Source organism: Oncorhynchus masou, chromosome 3 (assembly GCF_036934945.1).
Source record: "Oncorhynchus masou masou isolate Uvic2021 chromosome 3, UVic_Omas_1.1, whole genome shotgun sequence".
Taxonomy (NCBI): Eukaryota; Metazoa; Chordata; class Actinopteri; order Salmoniformes; family Salmonidae; genus Oncorhynchus; species Oncorhynchus masou.
In genome coordinates, this window is record NC_088214.1 from 40,871,841 (window position 1) to 40,886,895 (window position 15,055).

Here is a 15,055-nt window from a genome sequence, read left to right on the forward strand (position 1 = left end):
CAGGCGGTGATACAGCCCGCCAGGATGCTCTCGATTGTGCATCTGTAGAAGTTTGTGAGTGCTTTTGGTGACAAGCCGAATTTCTTCAGCCTCCTGAGGTTGAAGAGGCGCTGCTGCGCCTTCTTCACGATGCTGTCTGTGTGGGTGGACCAATTCAGTTTGTCTGTGATGTGTATGCCGAGGACCTTAAAACTTACTACCCTCTCCACTACTGTTCCATCGATGTGGATAGGGGGGTGTTCCCTCTGCTGTTTCCTGAAGTCCACAATCATCTCCTTAGTTTTGTTGACGTTGAGTGTGAGGTTATTGTCCTGACACCACACTCCGAGGGCCCTCACCTCCTCCCTGTAGGCCGCCTCGTCGTTGTTGGTAATCAAGCCTACCACTGTTGTGTCGTCCGCAAACTTGATGATTGAGTTGGAGGCGTGTGTGGCCACGCAGTCGTGGGTGAACAGGGAGTACAGGAGAGGGCGCAGAACGCACAATTGTGGGGCCCCAGTGTTGAGGATCAGCGGGGTGGAGATGTTGTTGCCTACCCTCACCACCTGGGGGCGGCCCGTCAGGAAGTCCAGTACCCAGTTGCACAGGGCGGGGTCGAGACCCAGGGTCTCGAGCTTGATGACGAGCTTGGAGGGTACTATGGTGTTCAATGCCGAGCTGTAGTCGATGAACAGCATTCTCACATAGGTATTCCTCTTGTCCAGATGGGTTTGGGCAGTGTGCAGTGTGGTTGAGATTGCATCGTCTGTGGACCTATTTGGGCGGTAAGCAAATTGGAGTGGGTCTAGGGTGTCAGGTAGGGTGGAGGTGATATGATCCTTGACTACGCCCTTATTTGCCATATGGAGGGCGAGGGAGAGCTTGTGCTTCTATTTCCCCTAAAATGGTCCTCACAGTTGACAAAATGAACCACAATATACTAAGTTGATTTGTAACCCCAGTAAAAAAAAATACAATAATCGTGTTCAAATGGATGAGGTGCTCAAATTAGACATTTTACTGCCCATTTACTCAAGTCTTAGCTTGAATGCTGGCAATGTCGTGCAATGGTACAATATCTAAGAAAGTAGTAGGAAGTTAAGATACTCTTATACTTGTGTAGAAACACCGTAATCACACTATTAACAACATTGTACTATTATTACTGTTATTACTTAATACTTTGCTAGAGCATTGCGCTTTCAATGGCAACATTTTGGGTTTGATTCCCATTGTGGGTCACACACAAGAAAATGCATGCACTCACTACTGTAAATCGGTTTGGATTAAAGCATCTTCTGAATGGCATATTATTCCACTCGTGTAACAACCAAAAGCACAAACATGTCAGTCATTAGCAGAGTCAGCAAGGAGTTTGTTTCTATAACAGCCATTTGAACATGTGCCACGCTCTCATGCACCCCACCACCATGCCACCCCCACTACAATACATTTAAATAGGTGTCCCTAACCCTAACTTAGATCTATTCCTGGGGGGGGGGGGACCTAACCCCAGAGCACTCAGCCATTCCATGTCAAAAAATTGTCATGTAAACTTTTATCTTTGTCTTTCGTACAGTATCTGGGCAAGGGGTATGAGATCCAGAAGTTCCCTGCCATCTTCCAGAAGGGCGAGTGCAGCACTGCCACCTACTCCTTGAAGAGCCCCGGAGTAGTTGGTGTGCTCAACAGGGAGCTGCTGAATGTACATTTAAGAGATTGTTCAACAAAATAAAATGTTTGTACATTAAACTGAGAATCAGAGATATGACGTTGCCACGAGCAGCACCATAGATCCAGATGAGCACAACGTAAGACGATGCACCCAGAGAATCTCAGAGTATCTGCGCCTGTGCACAGGTTAGCTTCAATAGCTACAATGTGACAGTTTCTGAATCTGAAACAGCAAGAGAAGTTTATCATTGCGCTTCAATGCTGTTAGTTGTTGTGGAAATCGATCCGACATTGCTGTTTACTTCATGAATCGCTGACTCTAACTTTAAAGGAATAGTTTAGCAAAATGTAACTAATTTTACATGAAAGCAGACTGTCCTTTAATAACCCACGTCCAAGGCTCCTTTTCAATCAACTACAGTTAAAGAGAAACCGCACTGTGGGTTTACTCAGAATGGTAACTTAAAAAAGGTGGGATGTCAATATCCAATGAAAATGTTCACAGCTTGCGTGGGGTGACTCGGTAAACAAGGTTATCACCTCCGATACAGCATGAACATTCAGAGTGAACGTGCAAGTGCTGCTTTCCTTTATCTACTATTGATTGAATAGGGGCCCATGAGTAAGTAGGCCTCACAAAACGCCATGTGTTTAACCTCTCTCTGTCAGGACCCGGTTACGAACCTGGGTCTCCGGAGTGAGAAACAGTCACTTAACCAACTGAGCCACGAATAGTCAGCAGAACCCAGAAGATGAGGCAGACACAGCAGTACTTAAGACGGTGTATTTAATAAAGTAAAAAGGAGAAGTCCTTCAATACAAAAATGGCAAATCCAAAAGGTGGTAGGAATAGCACAAAAAAGCCTCAAGAGATACTCAAAAACAAAAACAGAATTCCACAAGAGCATCCACCGGAATCGACAAGAATACACAGAACACTAGGGCTGGGTGCTAACATACAAACACAGAGCACAGAACTGAGGGAAACTAAGGGTTTAAATACAATCAGGGGAAACGAGGCACAGGTGCAAATAATAATGGGGAACAAGGGAAAAAACATAAGGTCAAAAAGCACAATGGGGGCATCTAGTGACCAAAACCCGGAACAACCCTGGCCAAATCCTGACAGAATCCCCCCTAGGAACGGCTCCTGACGTTCCTACCAGCTCTCTCAGGGTGGAGGGCCCTGAACTGACGAATGAGGTCAGGGTCCAGGATGTCTTTGGCAGGAACCCAGGAGCGCTCCTCGGGACCGTAGCCTTCCCAGTCCACCAGATACTGCCAGGACCGCTGCACCCGGCGGGAATCCAGTATCCGATGGACGGTATAAGCCGGCTGGCCTCCAATGACACGAGGCGGAGGGGGAGGTCTGTCTGCCGGGACAAGGGGAGAAAAAACAACAGGTTTTAACAATGAAATGTGAAATTAATCTTAAGGGATCTGGGTAAGTGTAGGCGATAAGAAACTGGGTTAACTCTCCTGGCAACCTTGAAGGGACCGATGTATTTTTGGGACAGCTTGCGAGACTCCACCCGTAGAGGTAAGTCTCTTGTGGAGAGCCAGACTCTCTGGCCGGGGCGCAGGGTAGGCCCGGGACGGCGACGTCTGTTGGCTTGTTGTTGGTACCTCTGTGAGGAACGCATAAGATTGAGACGGGTCTTCCTCCACATAAGCCGACAGCGTCTGACGAACTTCAAGGCTGAAGGCACTCTGACTTCTGCCTCCTGGTCCGGGAACAATGGAGGAGCATAGCCAAACTGACACTCGTGCGGGGACATACCAGTGGAGGAGGAGCGCAAGGTGTTGTGCACGTATTCGGCCCAAACAATAAAGGATGACCATGTGGACGGGTTGTCACGAGTCATACATCGGAGGGTGGTTTCCAGCTCTTGATTCATCCTCTCTGTTTGGCCGTTGGACTCGGGATGGTACCCTGAAGATAGACTGGCAGAAGCCCCCATGAGTTGGCAGAAGGCCTTCCAAAACCTTGAGGCGAACTGGGGACCTCTGTCAGAAACCATATCTTGAGGAATGCCGAAGACTCGGAACACATGATTAATTACCAACTCAGCCGTTTCCTTGGCAGAAGGTAACTTAGTCAGAGGGACGAACCTGGCCGCCTTTGAAAACCTGTCGATTATGACTAGGATAGTAGTATTGCCATGGGATGGAGGAAGTCCAGTAATAAAGTCCAATGAGATATGGGACCAGGGTCTGTGGGGAACAGGTAAAGGGTGAAGGAGTCCTTGAGGGCGGAGGTGAGAAGATTTGCCCTGGCAGCACACGGGACAGGCATTGATGAAAGTGGCAACGTCTTCTCTTATGGTAGGCCACCAGAACTTACGCTGGATGAACTCCAAGGTGCGACCTACGCCCGGATGACAGGTGAGGCGAGAGGAGTGCCCCCACAGAAGGACCTGAGTCCTCACTGCCTTGGGGACAAACAACCGATTGGCAGGACCTCCTTCCGGGTCCGGTTCGCTAGCTTGAGCACGTCTCACGGTATCCTCAACTTGCCACGAGATCGGAGCCACAATCTTAGCAGCAGGAAGGACAGGCATGTCCGTGTCATCTCGAATGGCAGGAGCGTAGACTCGGGACAGGGCATCCGGTTTGAGATTCTTCGACCCGGGCCGATAGGTGAGGATAAACTGGAATCGATTGAAGAAAAGAGACCATCTAGCTTGTCTAGAGTTCAACCGCTTCGCCTGCTGGATATACTCCAGATTTTTGTGGTCCGTAAGCACTTGAAACGGGTGAGAAGCCCCCTCGAGCCAGTGTCTCCATTCCTTCAATGCCATCTTAACCGCTAGGAGTTCACGATCCCCCACATCGTAGTTCCTCTCAGTCGGGGTAAGCCGGTGTGAGAAGAAAGCGCACGGATGAAGCTTCTTGTCTTCACCCCTCTGAGACAGGACATCTCCAACACCAACCTCTGATGCGTCTACCTCCACCACAAATGGTTCATCCGTAGTCGGTAGTATCAGGATGGGAGCAGAGAGAACGCGCTGCTTGAGTCCTTGGAAGGCCGTCTCAGCTTCTCTTCCCCACAAAAACCTTGCATTGCCACCCTTGGTTAAAGCTGAGAGAGGGGCTGCCACCAAGCTGAAGTTCTTGATGAACTTGCGGTAAAAGTTTGTGAAGCCCAGGAAACGCTGAACTTCCTTAACGGATTTGGGGGTGGGCCAATCCGCTACCGCCCCTACCTTCCTGGGGTCCATTTGGACTCGACCGGGTTCCACTACAAATCCCAGGAATTGTTCTCGGGATGAATGGAATTCACATTTTTCCGGCTTAATGTACAGATGGCTGTCTAGGAGGCGTTTGAGTACTTGTCTGACATGCTTAGTGTGTTCTTGAAGGGAGCTCGAAAAGATGAGGATGTCATCCAAGTAAACGAACACAAATATGTTAAGCATATCCCTAAGCACATCGTTTATGAGCGCTTGGAACACCGCTGGGGCGTTGGTCAGGCCGAAGGGCATCACCAAGTATTCATAGTGACCAGTAGGCGTGTTGAAAGCGGTCTTCCACTCGTCACCAGGTCTGATCCGCACAAGATGGTCAAGCTTAGTGAAAACAACTGCTTCCTGGAGCAGCTCAAAGGCTGTGGCCATAAGGGGTAGCGGGTAACGGTTACGGACGGTTATGGCATTGAGTCCCCGGTAGTCGATGCAAGGACATAATCCACCGTCTTTCTTGGCCACAAAGAAAAACCCTGCTCCCGCCGGGGAGGTGGATGGACGCATGAGGCCTGCTTCCAGAGCGTCCTTGATGTAGGTATCCATAGCAGCTCGTTCGGGTGGAGATAGGGAAAAGATCCGACCCCTGGTGGGGCAAGTGCCCGGAAACAGGTCGATGGGGCAATCGTAAGGTCTATGGGGTGGTAGCATGGTGGCCCTCTGTTTGCTAAACACCAGTTTGAGGTCATGGTAACACTCGGGAACTCGGGTCAGGTCGATGGATTCTAAAGACTCGGGAGTAGAACTCGGGAATTCTGGAAAATACAAGTAGCTTGGCACGTAGGACCCCACTGCTTGATAGTGCCCATAGACCAGTCGATGTGAGGGTTATGGCTGTGAAGCCAGGGGTATCCAAGGACGAGAGGGAACTCGGAACAGGAGATCAAATGAAAGTTCATCAATTCCTGGTGTTGTGAAACTGAAAGTCGCAAGGAGGTAGTGACATGAGTGACAAGTCCAGATCCCAAAGGGCTTCCATCCAATGTAGTGACCCTCATGGGTTCACTTAGAGGTTCAGAGGGAACACCATTCTCCTTCGCCCAGACACCATCCATGAAGTTACCTGCGGCTCCAGAGTCTACCAAGGCTTGAAGGTGAAGCTTGTGGTTGTCCCAGGAGAGGGTGACTGGAATGAGCAGACGGGAGTTGGACGGATGGGAGGAGGTTATGTTTCCCGTTACAGTTCCCCCGGTCTGTACGGGACAGAGCGTTTCCCTGGAGCCCGGGACACGTGGAACGGAAATGGCCCGGTTTGCCGCAATATAGACAGCGTCGCTCCCTCATCCGGCGGTCTCTCTCAGCCTGGGAGATGCGTCCAATCTGCATGGGTTCCGATGGAGCCAGCGAGGATAAAGGTGGGGACTCGGAGCTGGGACTGATAGGGGCTAGAGGTCTACGGTTGAGTTCTCTCTCTCTCAGACGCTGGTCAATGCGTGAGGCCAACTTGATCAGGGACTCGAGATTGTCCGGTGGTTCCCGAGTGGCCAGTTCATCTTGGATAGTGTCGGAAAGGCCTTTCAGAAAGCACACCGTGAGCGCCTCGTTGTTCCAGCCACTTGCTGCTGCCACCGTGCGGAACTGGATGGCATAGTCCGTCACGCTGCGCCAACCTTGGTGGAGAGTCAGGAGCTGTTTGGCTGAGTCAGAACCACTGCTTGGGCCTTGAAACACTCGTTTGAATTCCTCAGCAAAGGCAGAGTAGCTGGCACAGCAGGAACTATGGGCATCCCACACAGCAGTAGCCCAGGCCAGGGCTTTTTCCGACAGCAGGGTGATGATATAAGCAATCTTAGACCGGTCGGTGGGAAACGACGAGGGTTGTAGCTCAAAGGAGAGAGAACATTGGGTGAGAAACCCTTTACAAGCACTTGGATCACCTGAGAACCGTTGGGGAGGTGGAAGACGAGGTTCAGCCAGGGGGTTAACTGCCATGGGTACGTGAATCTGAGGTACTGGGACGGGAACTGTTGCCGGGGTAAGACGATCAGATATTTGCTTAATGGAAGTCAGCATCTCCGACAGAAGATGAGAATGTCTAGCCTTTAAGGCCTCTTGCTGAACCAGGGCGGCTTCGTGGCGTTGGACAGTCTCCTGGTGGTGGGACAGCATGGCAAAAAGGTCCTGGGAACTGGCTGCCTCTGGGTTCATTTTTGGCTCTGTGTTTCAGTCAGGACCCGGTTACGAACCTGGGTCTCCGGGGTGAGAAACAGTCACTTAACCAACTGAGCCACGAATAGTCAGCAGAACACAGAAGATGAGGCAGACACAGCAATACTTAAGACGGTGTATTTAATAAAGTAAAAAGGAGAAGTCCTTCAATACAAAAATGGCAAATCCAAAAGGTGGTAGGAATAGCACAAAAAAGCCTCAAGAGATACTCAAAAACAAAAACAGAATTCCACAAGAGCATCCACCGGAATCGACAAGAATACACAGAACACTAGGGCTGGATGCTAACATACAAACACAGAGCACAGAACTGAGGGAAACTAAGGGTTTAAATACAATCAGGGGAAACGAGGCACAGGTGCAAATAATAATGGGGAACAAGGGAAAAAACATAAGGTCAAAAAGCACAATGGGGGCATCTAGTGACCAAAACCCGGAACAACCCTGGCCAAATCCTGACACTCTCTCCCTTTTTCTCTCAGGTCTAACAACACTGTCAATGCTATTACTGGCTATGCTAAGGTCAAGGACCCCTCTGAGCCCGCCAAGCTGGAAGTCACCTTCTTCGAGGGTAAACATACCTCTAATATATTTGTCTCAACATTCTTGTGAGGTTGACCTATATAAGTCCATTTGACATTTTATGTTGTCTGTCTTTGACCCATGTCTGGTCTGAGGCGTATATGTCTATGTATACTGTATGTTTTTGAATATATGTTTTCCTCTCCTGCAGACTCTTCCCCTGGCCCCTACTGGGTGTTATCCACTGACTACGAGGGCCACTCTGTGGTCTACAGCTGCACTGAATACCTGGGTGCCTTCCACGTGGACTTTGCCTGGATCCTGAGCAGAGAGCCAACCCTCTCTAAGGAGAAACTTGGGGAGCTCTACAACGTGTTCACCTCCAACGGCATCAACATCGACGTGATGACCATCACCGACCAGAGCCAAGAGCTGTGCGTTGACATGCTTCTGTGGGCCTAAGAGACTACCTGATTCAGTTTAGAAAATGCATATGTTTTACATTCATCACATGGCATGCACATAGAGTACCAAATTGTTAGGACATGTAAGCACCTTCATCTGCGTTTCAGCTATGGATTTGATCTACGCAGGTGCTAGCACCAGCCGAGCGAGCCTCCCTCTTTAGTGCGAGTGAAGTGAGTTTGGAACAACTGAATGTATGCTCCTTGGAAGTAGTTTTCACATACAAACATGTTTACAAATTAATACAAAATTAAAAGCTGAAATTGATTATAAGTATTCAATCCCTTTGTTATGGCAAGCCTAAATCATTTCAGGAGTAAAAATGTGCTTAACCAATCACGTAATAAAATGCATGGACTCATTCTGTGTACAATAATATTGTTTGACATTATTTTTGAATGACCACCTCATCTCTGTACCCCACACATATAATTATCTGTAAGGTCCCTCAGTCGAGCAGTGAATTTCAAACACAGATTCAACCCAAAAGACCAGGGAGTTTTACAATGCCTCGCAAAGAAGTGCACCTATTGGTAGATGGGTGCTTAACAAATCATGTAATAAGATGCATGGTCTCATTCTGTGTACAATAATATAAAACATGTAAAAAGCAGACACGGAATATACCTCTGAGCATGGTGAAGTTATTAATTACACGTTGATGGTGTATCAATACAATACATCGATACAGGCGCCCTTCCTAACTCTGTTGATAGAGAGGAAGGAAACCGTTTAGGGACTTCACCATGAGGCCAATAGTGACTTTCAAACAGTTACAGAATTGAATGGCTGTGATATGAGAAATCTGAAGATGGACCAACAACATAGTACTTTCTCCACAATACAAATCTAAATGACAGAGTGAAAGTAATGAAGCCTGTAGAGAATATAAATAATCCGAAACTTGCATCCTGTTTCCAACGAGGCACGAAAGTAAAACTGCAAAAGAATTGTCAAAGAAATTCACGTTATGTCCTAAAATATAAATTGCCTTGAAAATATGGCTGCTTCATGTTATGGGTATGCTTGTTTTTAGAAAAAAAGAAATGGAATAGAGCTAAGCACAGGCAAAATACTAGCGGAAAACCTGGTCTGCTTTCCAAAAGACACTGGGAGACAAAATACACCCTTCAGCAGGAAAATAACCTGAAACACAAGGCCAAATATACACTGTTGCTTACCAAAACCAGATTGAATGTTCCAGAGTGGCCCAAGTCACAGTTTTGACTTAAATTGGCTTGAAAATCTATGGCTGTTTGACTTGACAGAGCTTGAAAAATTGAAAAATAATCTGAATGAGCAAATGTTGTAGAAAGCTCTTAGAAACTCACCCAGAAAGACTCCCAGCTGTAATTGCTGCCAAAGATGATTCTAACATATATTGACTCGGGGGTGTAAATAATGATGTAAATCAGACATTTCTGCATTTCATTTTCAATAAATTAGCAAAAATTTCTCCAAAGATGTTTTCACTTTATCATTATGTGGTATTGTGTGTATATGGGTGAGAGAAAAAAAATGTAATCCATTTTCAATTCAGACTGTAACACAACAAAAATGGGCAATAAGTTAAGGGTTATGCTTACTTTCTGAAAGCACTGTATGTGCACGCTGAATGCCCTAACCGCTAGACCACGATTGAACTAATTTGTACAGTTCATTCGTAACCTTACGATACACTAGACACTTGTTGTAGTCTAGTGGAGCTCAATATCTATATTTTGTTATTAAGCTATAAAAAAACAATGATTGTTGATGTGTATGGCTGCATTTCAGATTTAAATGTTGCAGTAATAGGACCTAGGCCTAGTTTTTGATTGAGCAAGAAAGAACATTATTTTCATAGCAAGCCCTGATCCCAATGACTCAACAGACTGTTATTGCCCTGGGGACAACAAATTCCTGTTGAATGGGCGACATGGAGCAGGGGCCTGCATGGAGACTCTGAGCCTGGGCCTGTACGTACAGTCACTTTAGGGACGACGTCATCTACGCACTTATTGATGAAGCCAGTGACTGATGTGGTGTACTCCTCAATGCCATCGGAAGAATCCCGGATCATGTTCCAATCTGTGCTAGAAAAACAGTCCTGTAGCTTAGCATCTGCTTCATCTGACCACTTTTTTATTGACCCGAGTCACTGGTGCTTCCTGCTTTAATTTTTGCTTGTAAGCAGAAATGAGGAGGATGGAATTATGGTCTGATTTCAAATCAAATTTTATTTGTCACATACACATGGTTAGCGGATGTTAATGCGAGTGTAGCGAAATGCTTGTGCTTCTAGTTCCGACAATGCAGTAATAACCAACAAGTAATCTAACTAACAATTCCAAAACTACTGTCTTACACTTGTGTGTATAAGGGGATAAAGAATATGTACATAAAGATATATGAATGAGTGATGGTACAGAGCAGCATAGGCAAGATACAGTAGATGGTATTGAGTACTGTATATACATATGAGATGAGTATGTAAACAAAGTGGCATAGTTAAAGTGGCTAGTGATACATGTATTACATAAAGATGCGGTAGATGATATAGAGTACAGTATATACGTATACATAGGAGATGAATAATGTAGGGTATGTAAATATTATATTAGGTAGCATTGTTTAAAGTGGCTAGTGATACATTTTACATAATTTCCCATCAATTCCCATTATTAAAGTGGCTGGAGTTGAGTCAGTGTGTTGGCAGCAGCCACTCAATGTTAGTGGTGGCTGTTTAACAGTCTGATGGCCTTGAGAAAGAAGCTGTTTTTCAGTCTCTCGGCCCCAGCTTTGATGCACCTGTACTGACCTCAACCTTCTGGATGATAGCGGGGTGAACAGGCAGTGGCTCGGGTGGTTGTTGTCCTTGATGATCTTTATGGCCTTCCTGTAACATCGGGTGGTGTAGGTGTCCTGGAGGGCAGGTAGTTTGCCCCCGGTGATGCGTTGTGCAGACCTCACTACCCTCTGGAGAGCCTTACGGTTGTGGGCGGAGCAGTTGCCGTACCAGGCGGTGATACAGCCCGCCAGGATGCTCTCGATTGTGCATCTGTAGAAGTTTGTGAGTGCTTTTGGTGACAAGACGAATTTCTTCAGCCTCCTGAGGTTGAAGAGGCGCTGCTGCGCCTTCTTCACGATGCTGTCTGTGTGGGTGGACCAATTCAGTTTGTCTGTGATGTGTATGCCGAGGACCTTAAAACTTACTACCCTGTCCACTACTGTTCCATTGATGTGGATAGGGGGGTGTTCCCTCTGCTGTTTCCTGAAGTTCACAATCATATCCTCAGTTTTGTTGACGTTGAGTGTGAGGTTATTGTCCTGACACCACACTCCGAGGGCCCTCACCTCCTCCCTGTAGGCCGTCTCGTCGTTGTTGGTACTCAAGCCTACCACTGTTGTGTCGTCCGCAAACTTGATGATTGAGTTGGAGGCGTGTGTGGCCACGCAGTCGTGGGTGAACAGGGAGTACAGGAGAGGGCTCAGAACGCACAATTGTGGGGCCCCAGTGTTGATGATCAGAGGGGTTGAGATGTTGTTACCTACCCTCACCACCTGGGGGCGGCCCGTCAGGAAGTCCATTACCCAGTTGCACCGGGCGGGGTCGAGACCCAGGGTCTCGAGCTTGATGACGAGCTTGGAGGGTACTATGGTGTTCAATGCCGAGCTGTAGTGTAACGGCGTTCTTGTTTAGTTGAAGGAGAGTCGGACCGAAATGCAGGGTGTAAGTTACTCATGTTTATTAAGTGAAAGACAAAAACGAACGAACTAACACGAATAACTATTAAATACAAAACAACAAAACAGAACGAAACCTAATACAGCCTGACTGGTGAAACTAGCACAGAGACAGGAACAATCACCCACGAAATGCAAAGCGAAAAACAGGCTACCTAAATACGGTTCCCAATCAGAGACAACGAGAAGCACCTGACTCTGATTGAGAACCGCCTCAGGCAGCCAACCTAATTAACACCACACACACCCCTAATCAACTAGAATCCCAAACACTACAAACCCCAAAACGAAAACACAATACATAACCCCATGTCACACCCTGGTCTGACTAACTAATAAACTAAAACACACAATACTAAGACCAAGGCGTGACAGAACCCCCCCCCCCCTAAGGTGCGGACTCCCGAACGCACCTCAAAACCATAGGGAGGGTCCGGGTGGGCATCTATCCATGGTGGCGGTTCCGGCTCCGGATGTGGACCCCACTTCAAAAATGTCAATGTTCCTCCCCTTCGCGTCCATAGATAATCCACCCTAACCGCCGACCATGGCCGAATAGTCCTCACCCAGAACCCTAATAATAGAAGAGCAGCTCGTGACTGAGGGGCAGCTCAGGACTGAGGCAGCTCGGGACTGAGGGACAGCTCGGGACAGAGGGGCAGCTCAGGACTGAGAGGCAGCTCAGCACTGAGGGGCAGCTCAGCACTGAGGGGCAGCTCAGCACTGAGGGGCAGCTCAGCACTGAGGGGCAGCTCAGCACTGAGAGGCAGCCCAGCACTGAGAGGCAGCCCAGCACTGAGAAAAAGCCCAGCCAGGAAGTAGAATCCGGCAGATCCAGGCTGACTGGCGGATCCTGGCTGACTGGCGGATCCTGGCTGACTGGCGGATCCTGGCTGACTGGCGGATCCTGGCCGACTGGCGGATCCTGGCCGACTGGCGGATCCTGGCCGACTAGCAGATCTGGCAGATCCTGGCTGACTGGCGGATCCTGGCTGACAGGCAGATCTGGCAGATCCTGGCCGACTGGCAGATCCTGGCCGACTGGCGGATCCTGGCTGACTAGCAGATCCTGGTTTACTGGCGGATCCTGGCTGACTAGCAGATCTGGAAGAGTCTGGATGACTGGCAGCTCTGGAAGAGTCTGGATGACTGACAGCTCTGGAAGAGTCTGGATGACTGGCAGATCTGGAAGAGTCTGGATGACTGGCAGATCTGGAAGAGTCTGGATGACTGGCAGATCTGGAAGAGTCTGGATGACTGGCAGATCTGGAAGAGTCTGGATGACTGGCAGATCTGGAAGAGTCTGGATGACTGGCAGATCTGGATGAGTCTGGATGACTGGCAGATCTGGAAGAGTCTGGCTGACTGGCAGATCTGGAAGAGTCTGGTCGACTGGCAGATCTGGAAGAGTCTGGTCGACTGGCAGATCTGGAAGAGTCTGGCTGACTGGCAGATCTGGAAGAGTCTGGCTGACTGGCAGATCTGGAAGAGTCTGGCTGACTGGCAGATCTGGAAGAGTCTGGTCGACTGGCAGATCTGGAAGAGTCTGGTCGACTGGCAGATCTGGAAGAGTCTGGTCGACTGGCAGATCTGGCTGCTTCATGCTGATTGACGGCTCAGGCTGCTCCATGCAGATTGACAGCTCTGGCGGCTTCCTGCAGATTGGCAGCTCCATGCAGACTGGCAACTCCATGCAGACTAGCATCTCAGGCTGCTCAATGCAAACTGACAGCTCTGGCTGCTCAATGTAGACTGACAGCTCAGGCTGCTCTATACAAACTGACAGCTCTGGCTGCTTAATGTAGACTGACAGCTCAGGCTGCTCTATACAAACTGACAGCTCTGGCTGCTTAATGTAGACTGGCAGCTCAGGCTGCTCTATACAAACTGACAGCTCTGGCTGCTTAATGTAGACTGGCAGCTCAGGCTGCTCTATACAAACAGGAGGCTCCGGCAGCGCTGTAGAGGAGGAAGGCTCTAGAACCGCTGAACAGACGGGAGACTCCGACAGCGCAGGAGAGGGAGAAAGCGCTGGCTGCGCTGAACAGACAGGAGACTCCAGCAGCACGGTAGAGGAGGAGGGCTCTAGAACCGCTGAACAGACGGGAGACTCCGACAGCGCAGGAGAGGGAGAAAGCGCTGGCTGCGCTGAACAGACAGGAGACTCCAGCAGCGCTGTAGAGGAGGAGGGCTCTAGAACCGCTGAACAGACGGGAGACTCCGACAGCGCAGGAGAGGGAGAAAGCGCTGGCTGCGCTGAACAGACAGGAGACTCCAGCAGCGCTGTAGAGGAGGAAGGCTCTAGAACCGCTGAACAGACGGGAGACTCCGACAGCGCAGGAGAGAGAGAAAGCGCTGGCTGTGCTGAACAGGCGAGGCGCACTGAAGGCCTGATGCGTGGGGCTGGCACTGGTGGTATTGGGCCGAGGACACGCACAGGAAGCCTAGTGCGGGGAGCTGCTACTGGAGGGCTGGGGTGTGGAGGTGGTTCTGGATAAAGGACAGGCACAGGAAGCCTGGTGTGAGGAGCTACTACCGGAGGACTGGTGTGTGAAGGTGGCACAGGATGGACTGGACCGTGAAAGAGTACTGGAGAGCCTGAATGCAGGACTGGCACAGGACGTGCAAGGCTAGGCTGGTACTCAGGAGGCTTAGTGCGTGAGGCTGGCACACTTTCCACCAGCCGACTAACACGCACCTCAGGACTAGTATGGAGTGCTGACCCAGGTGCCATCAAATCCCTGACACGCTCCGTCGGCCGAATATTATATCTAAAGCACCAAACTAGCAACTCCCTCATTAGACTCTCCTCCAATTTTCCCATTAACTCCTTCACAGTCTCTGCTTCGCTCACCTCCAACACTGGTTCCGACCTCCTCCTTGGCTCTTCACAATAAACAGGGAGAGTTGACTCAGGTCTGTATCCTGACTCAGCCACTCCCCCTGATAGCCCCCCCAAAGAAATTTGGGGCTGCTTTTCGGGCTTCCATCCACATCGCCGTGCTGCCTCCTCATATTTGCGCCTCTCCGCTTTAGCCGCTTCTAATTCTTCCTTGGGGAGGCGATAATCACCAGGCTGAGCCCAGGGTCCTTTTCCGTCCAGTTCCTCCTCCCATGTCCAATTCTCCAAATGGTGTAGCCTCTCCCACTGAAGCTGCTTCTGTTGTTTCTCGTGTAGCTCCCGTTTGCGCTGCTCCTGCCTGTTGACGCGCTGCTCCTGCCTGTTGACACGCTGCTCCTGTTTACTCTTCGCCTGTTGCGCTTTAGGGCGGCTACAC

General features: G+C 49.2%; 1 protein-coding gene across 1 annotated transcript; it reads left to right on the forward strand.

The window, feature by feature from the left end:
• Positions 1–408: 408 nt before the first annotated feature.
• On the forward strand, positions 409–8,048 carry LOC135507284 (apolipoprotein D-like). Its single transcript, XM_064926870.1, has 4 exons — positions 409–447; positions 1,559–1,680; positions 7,547–7,635; positions 7,798–8,048. Exons 1-4 carry the CDS (start codon positions 409–411, stop codon positions 8,046–8,048), a joined length of 501 nt encoding a protein of 166 aa, XP_064782942.1.
• Positions 8,049–15,055: the final 7,007 nt, after the last annotated feature.

Coding starts and splice junctions, on each gene's coding strand:
- LOC135507284 (XM_064926870.1), top strand. CDS start 409: ATGATTGAGTTGGAGGCGTGTGTGGCCACGCAGTCGTGG. Junction 448..1,558: donor GTGTGGCCACGCAGTCGTGG/GTGAACAGGGAG, acceptor TCTTTCGTACAG/TATCTGGGCAAGGGGTATGA. Junction 1,681..7,546: donor GTGCTCAACAGGGAGCTGCT/GAATGTACATTT, acceptor TTTTTCTCTCAG/GTCTAACAACACTGTCAATG.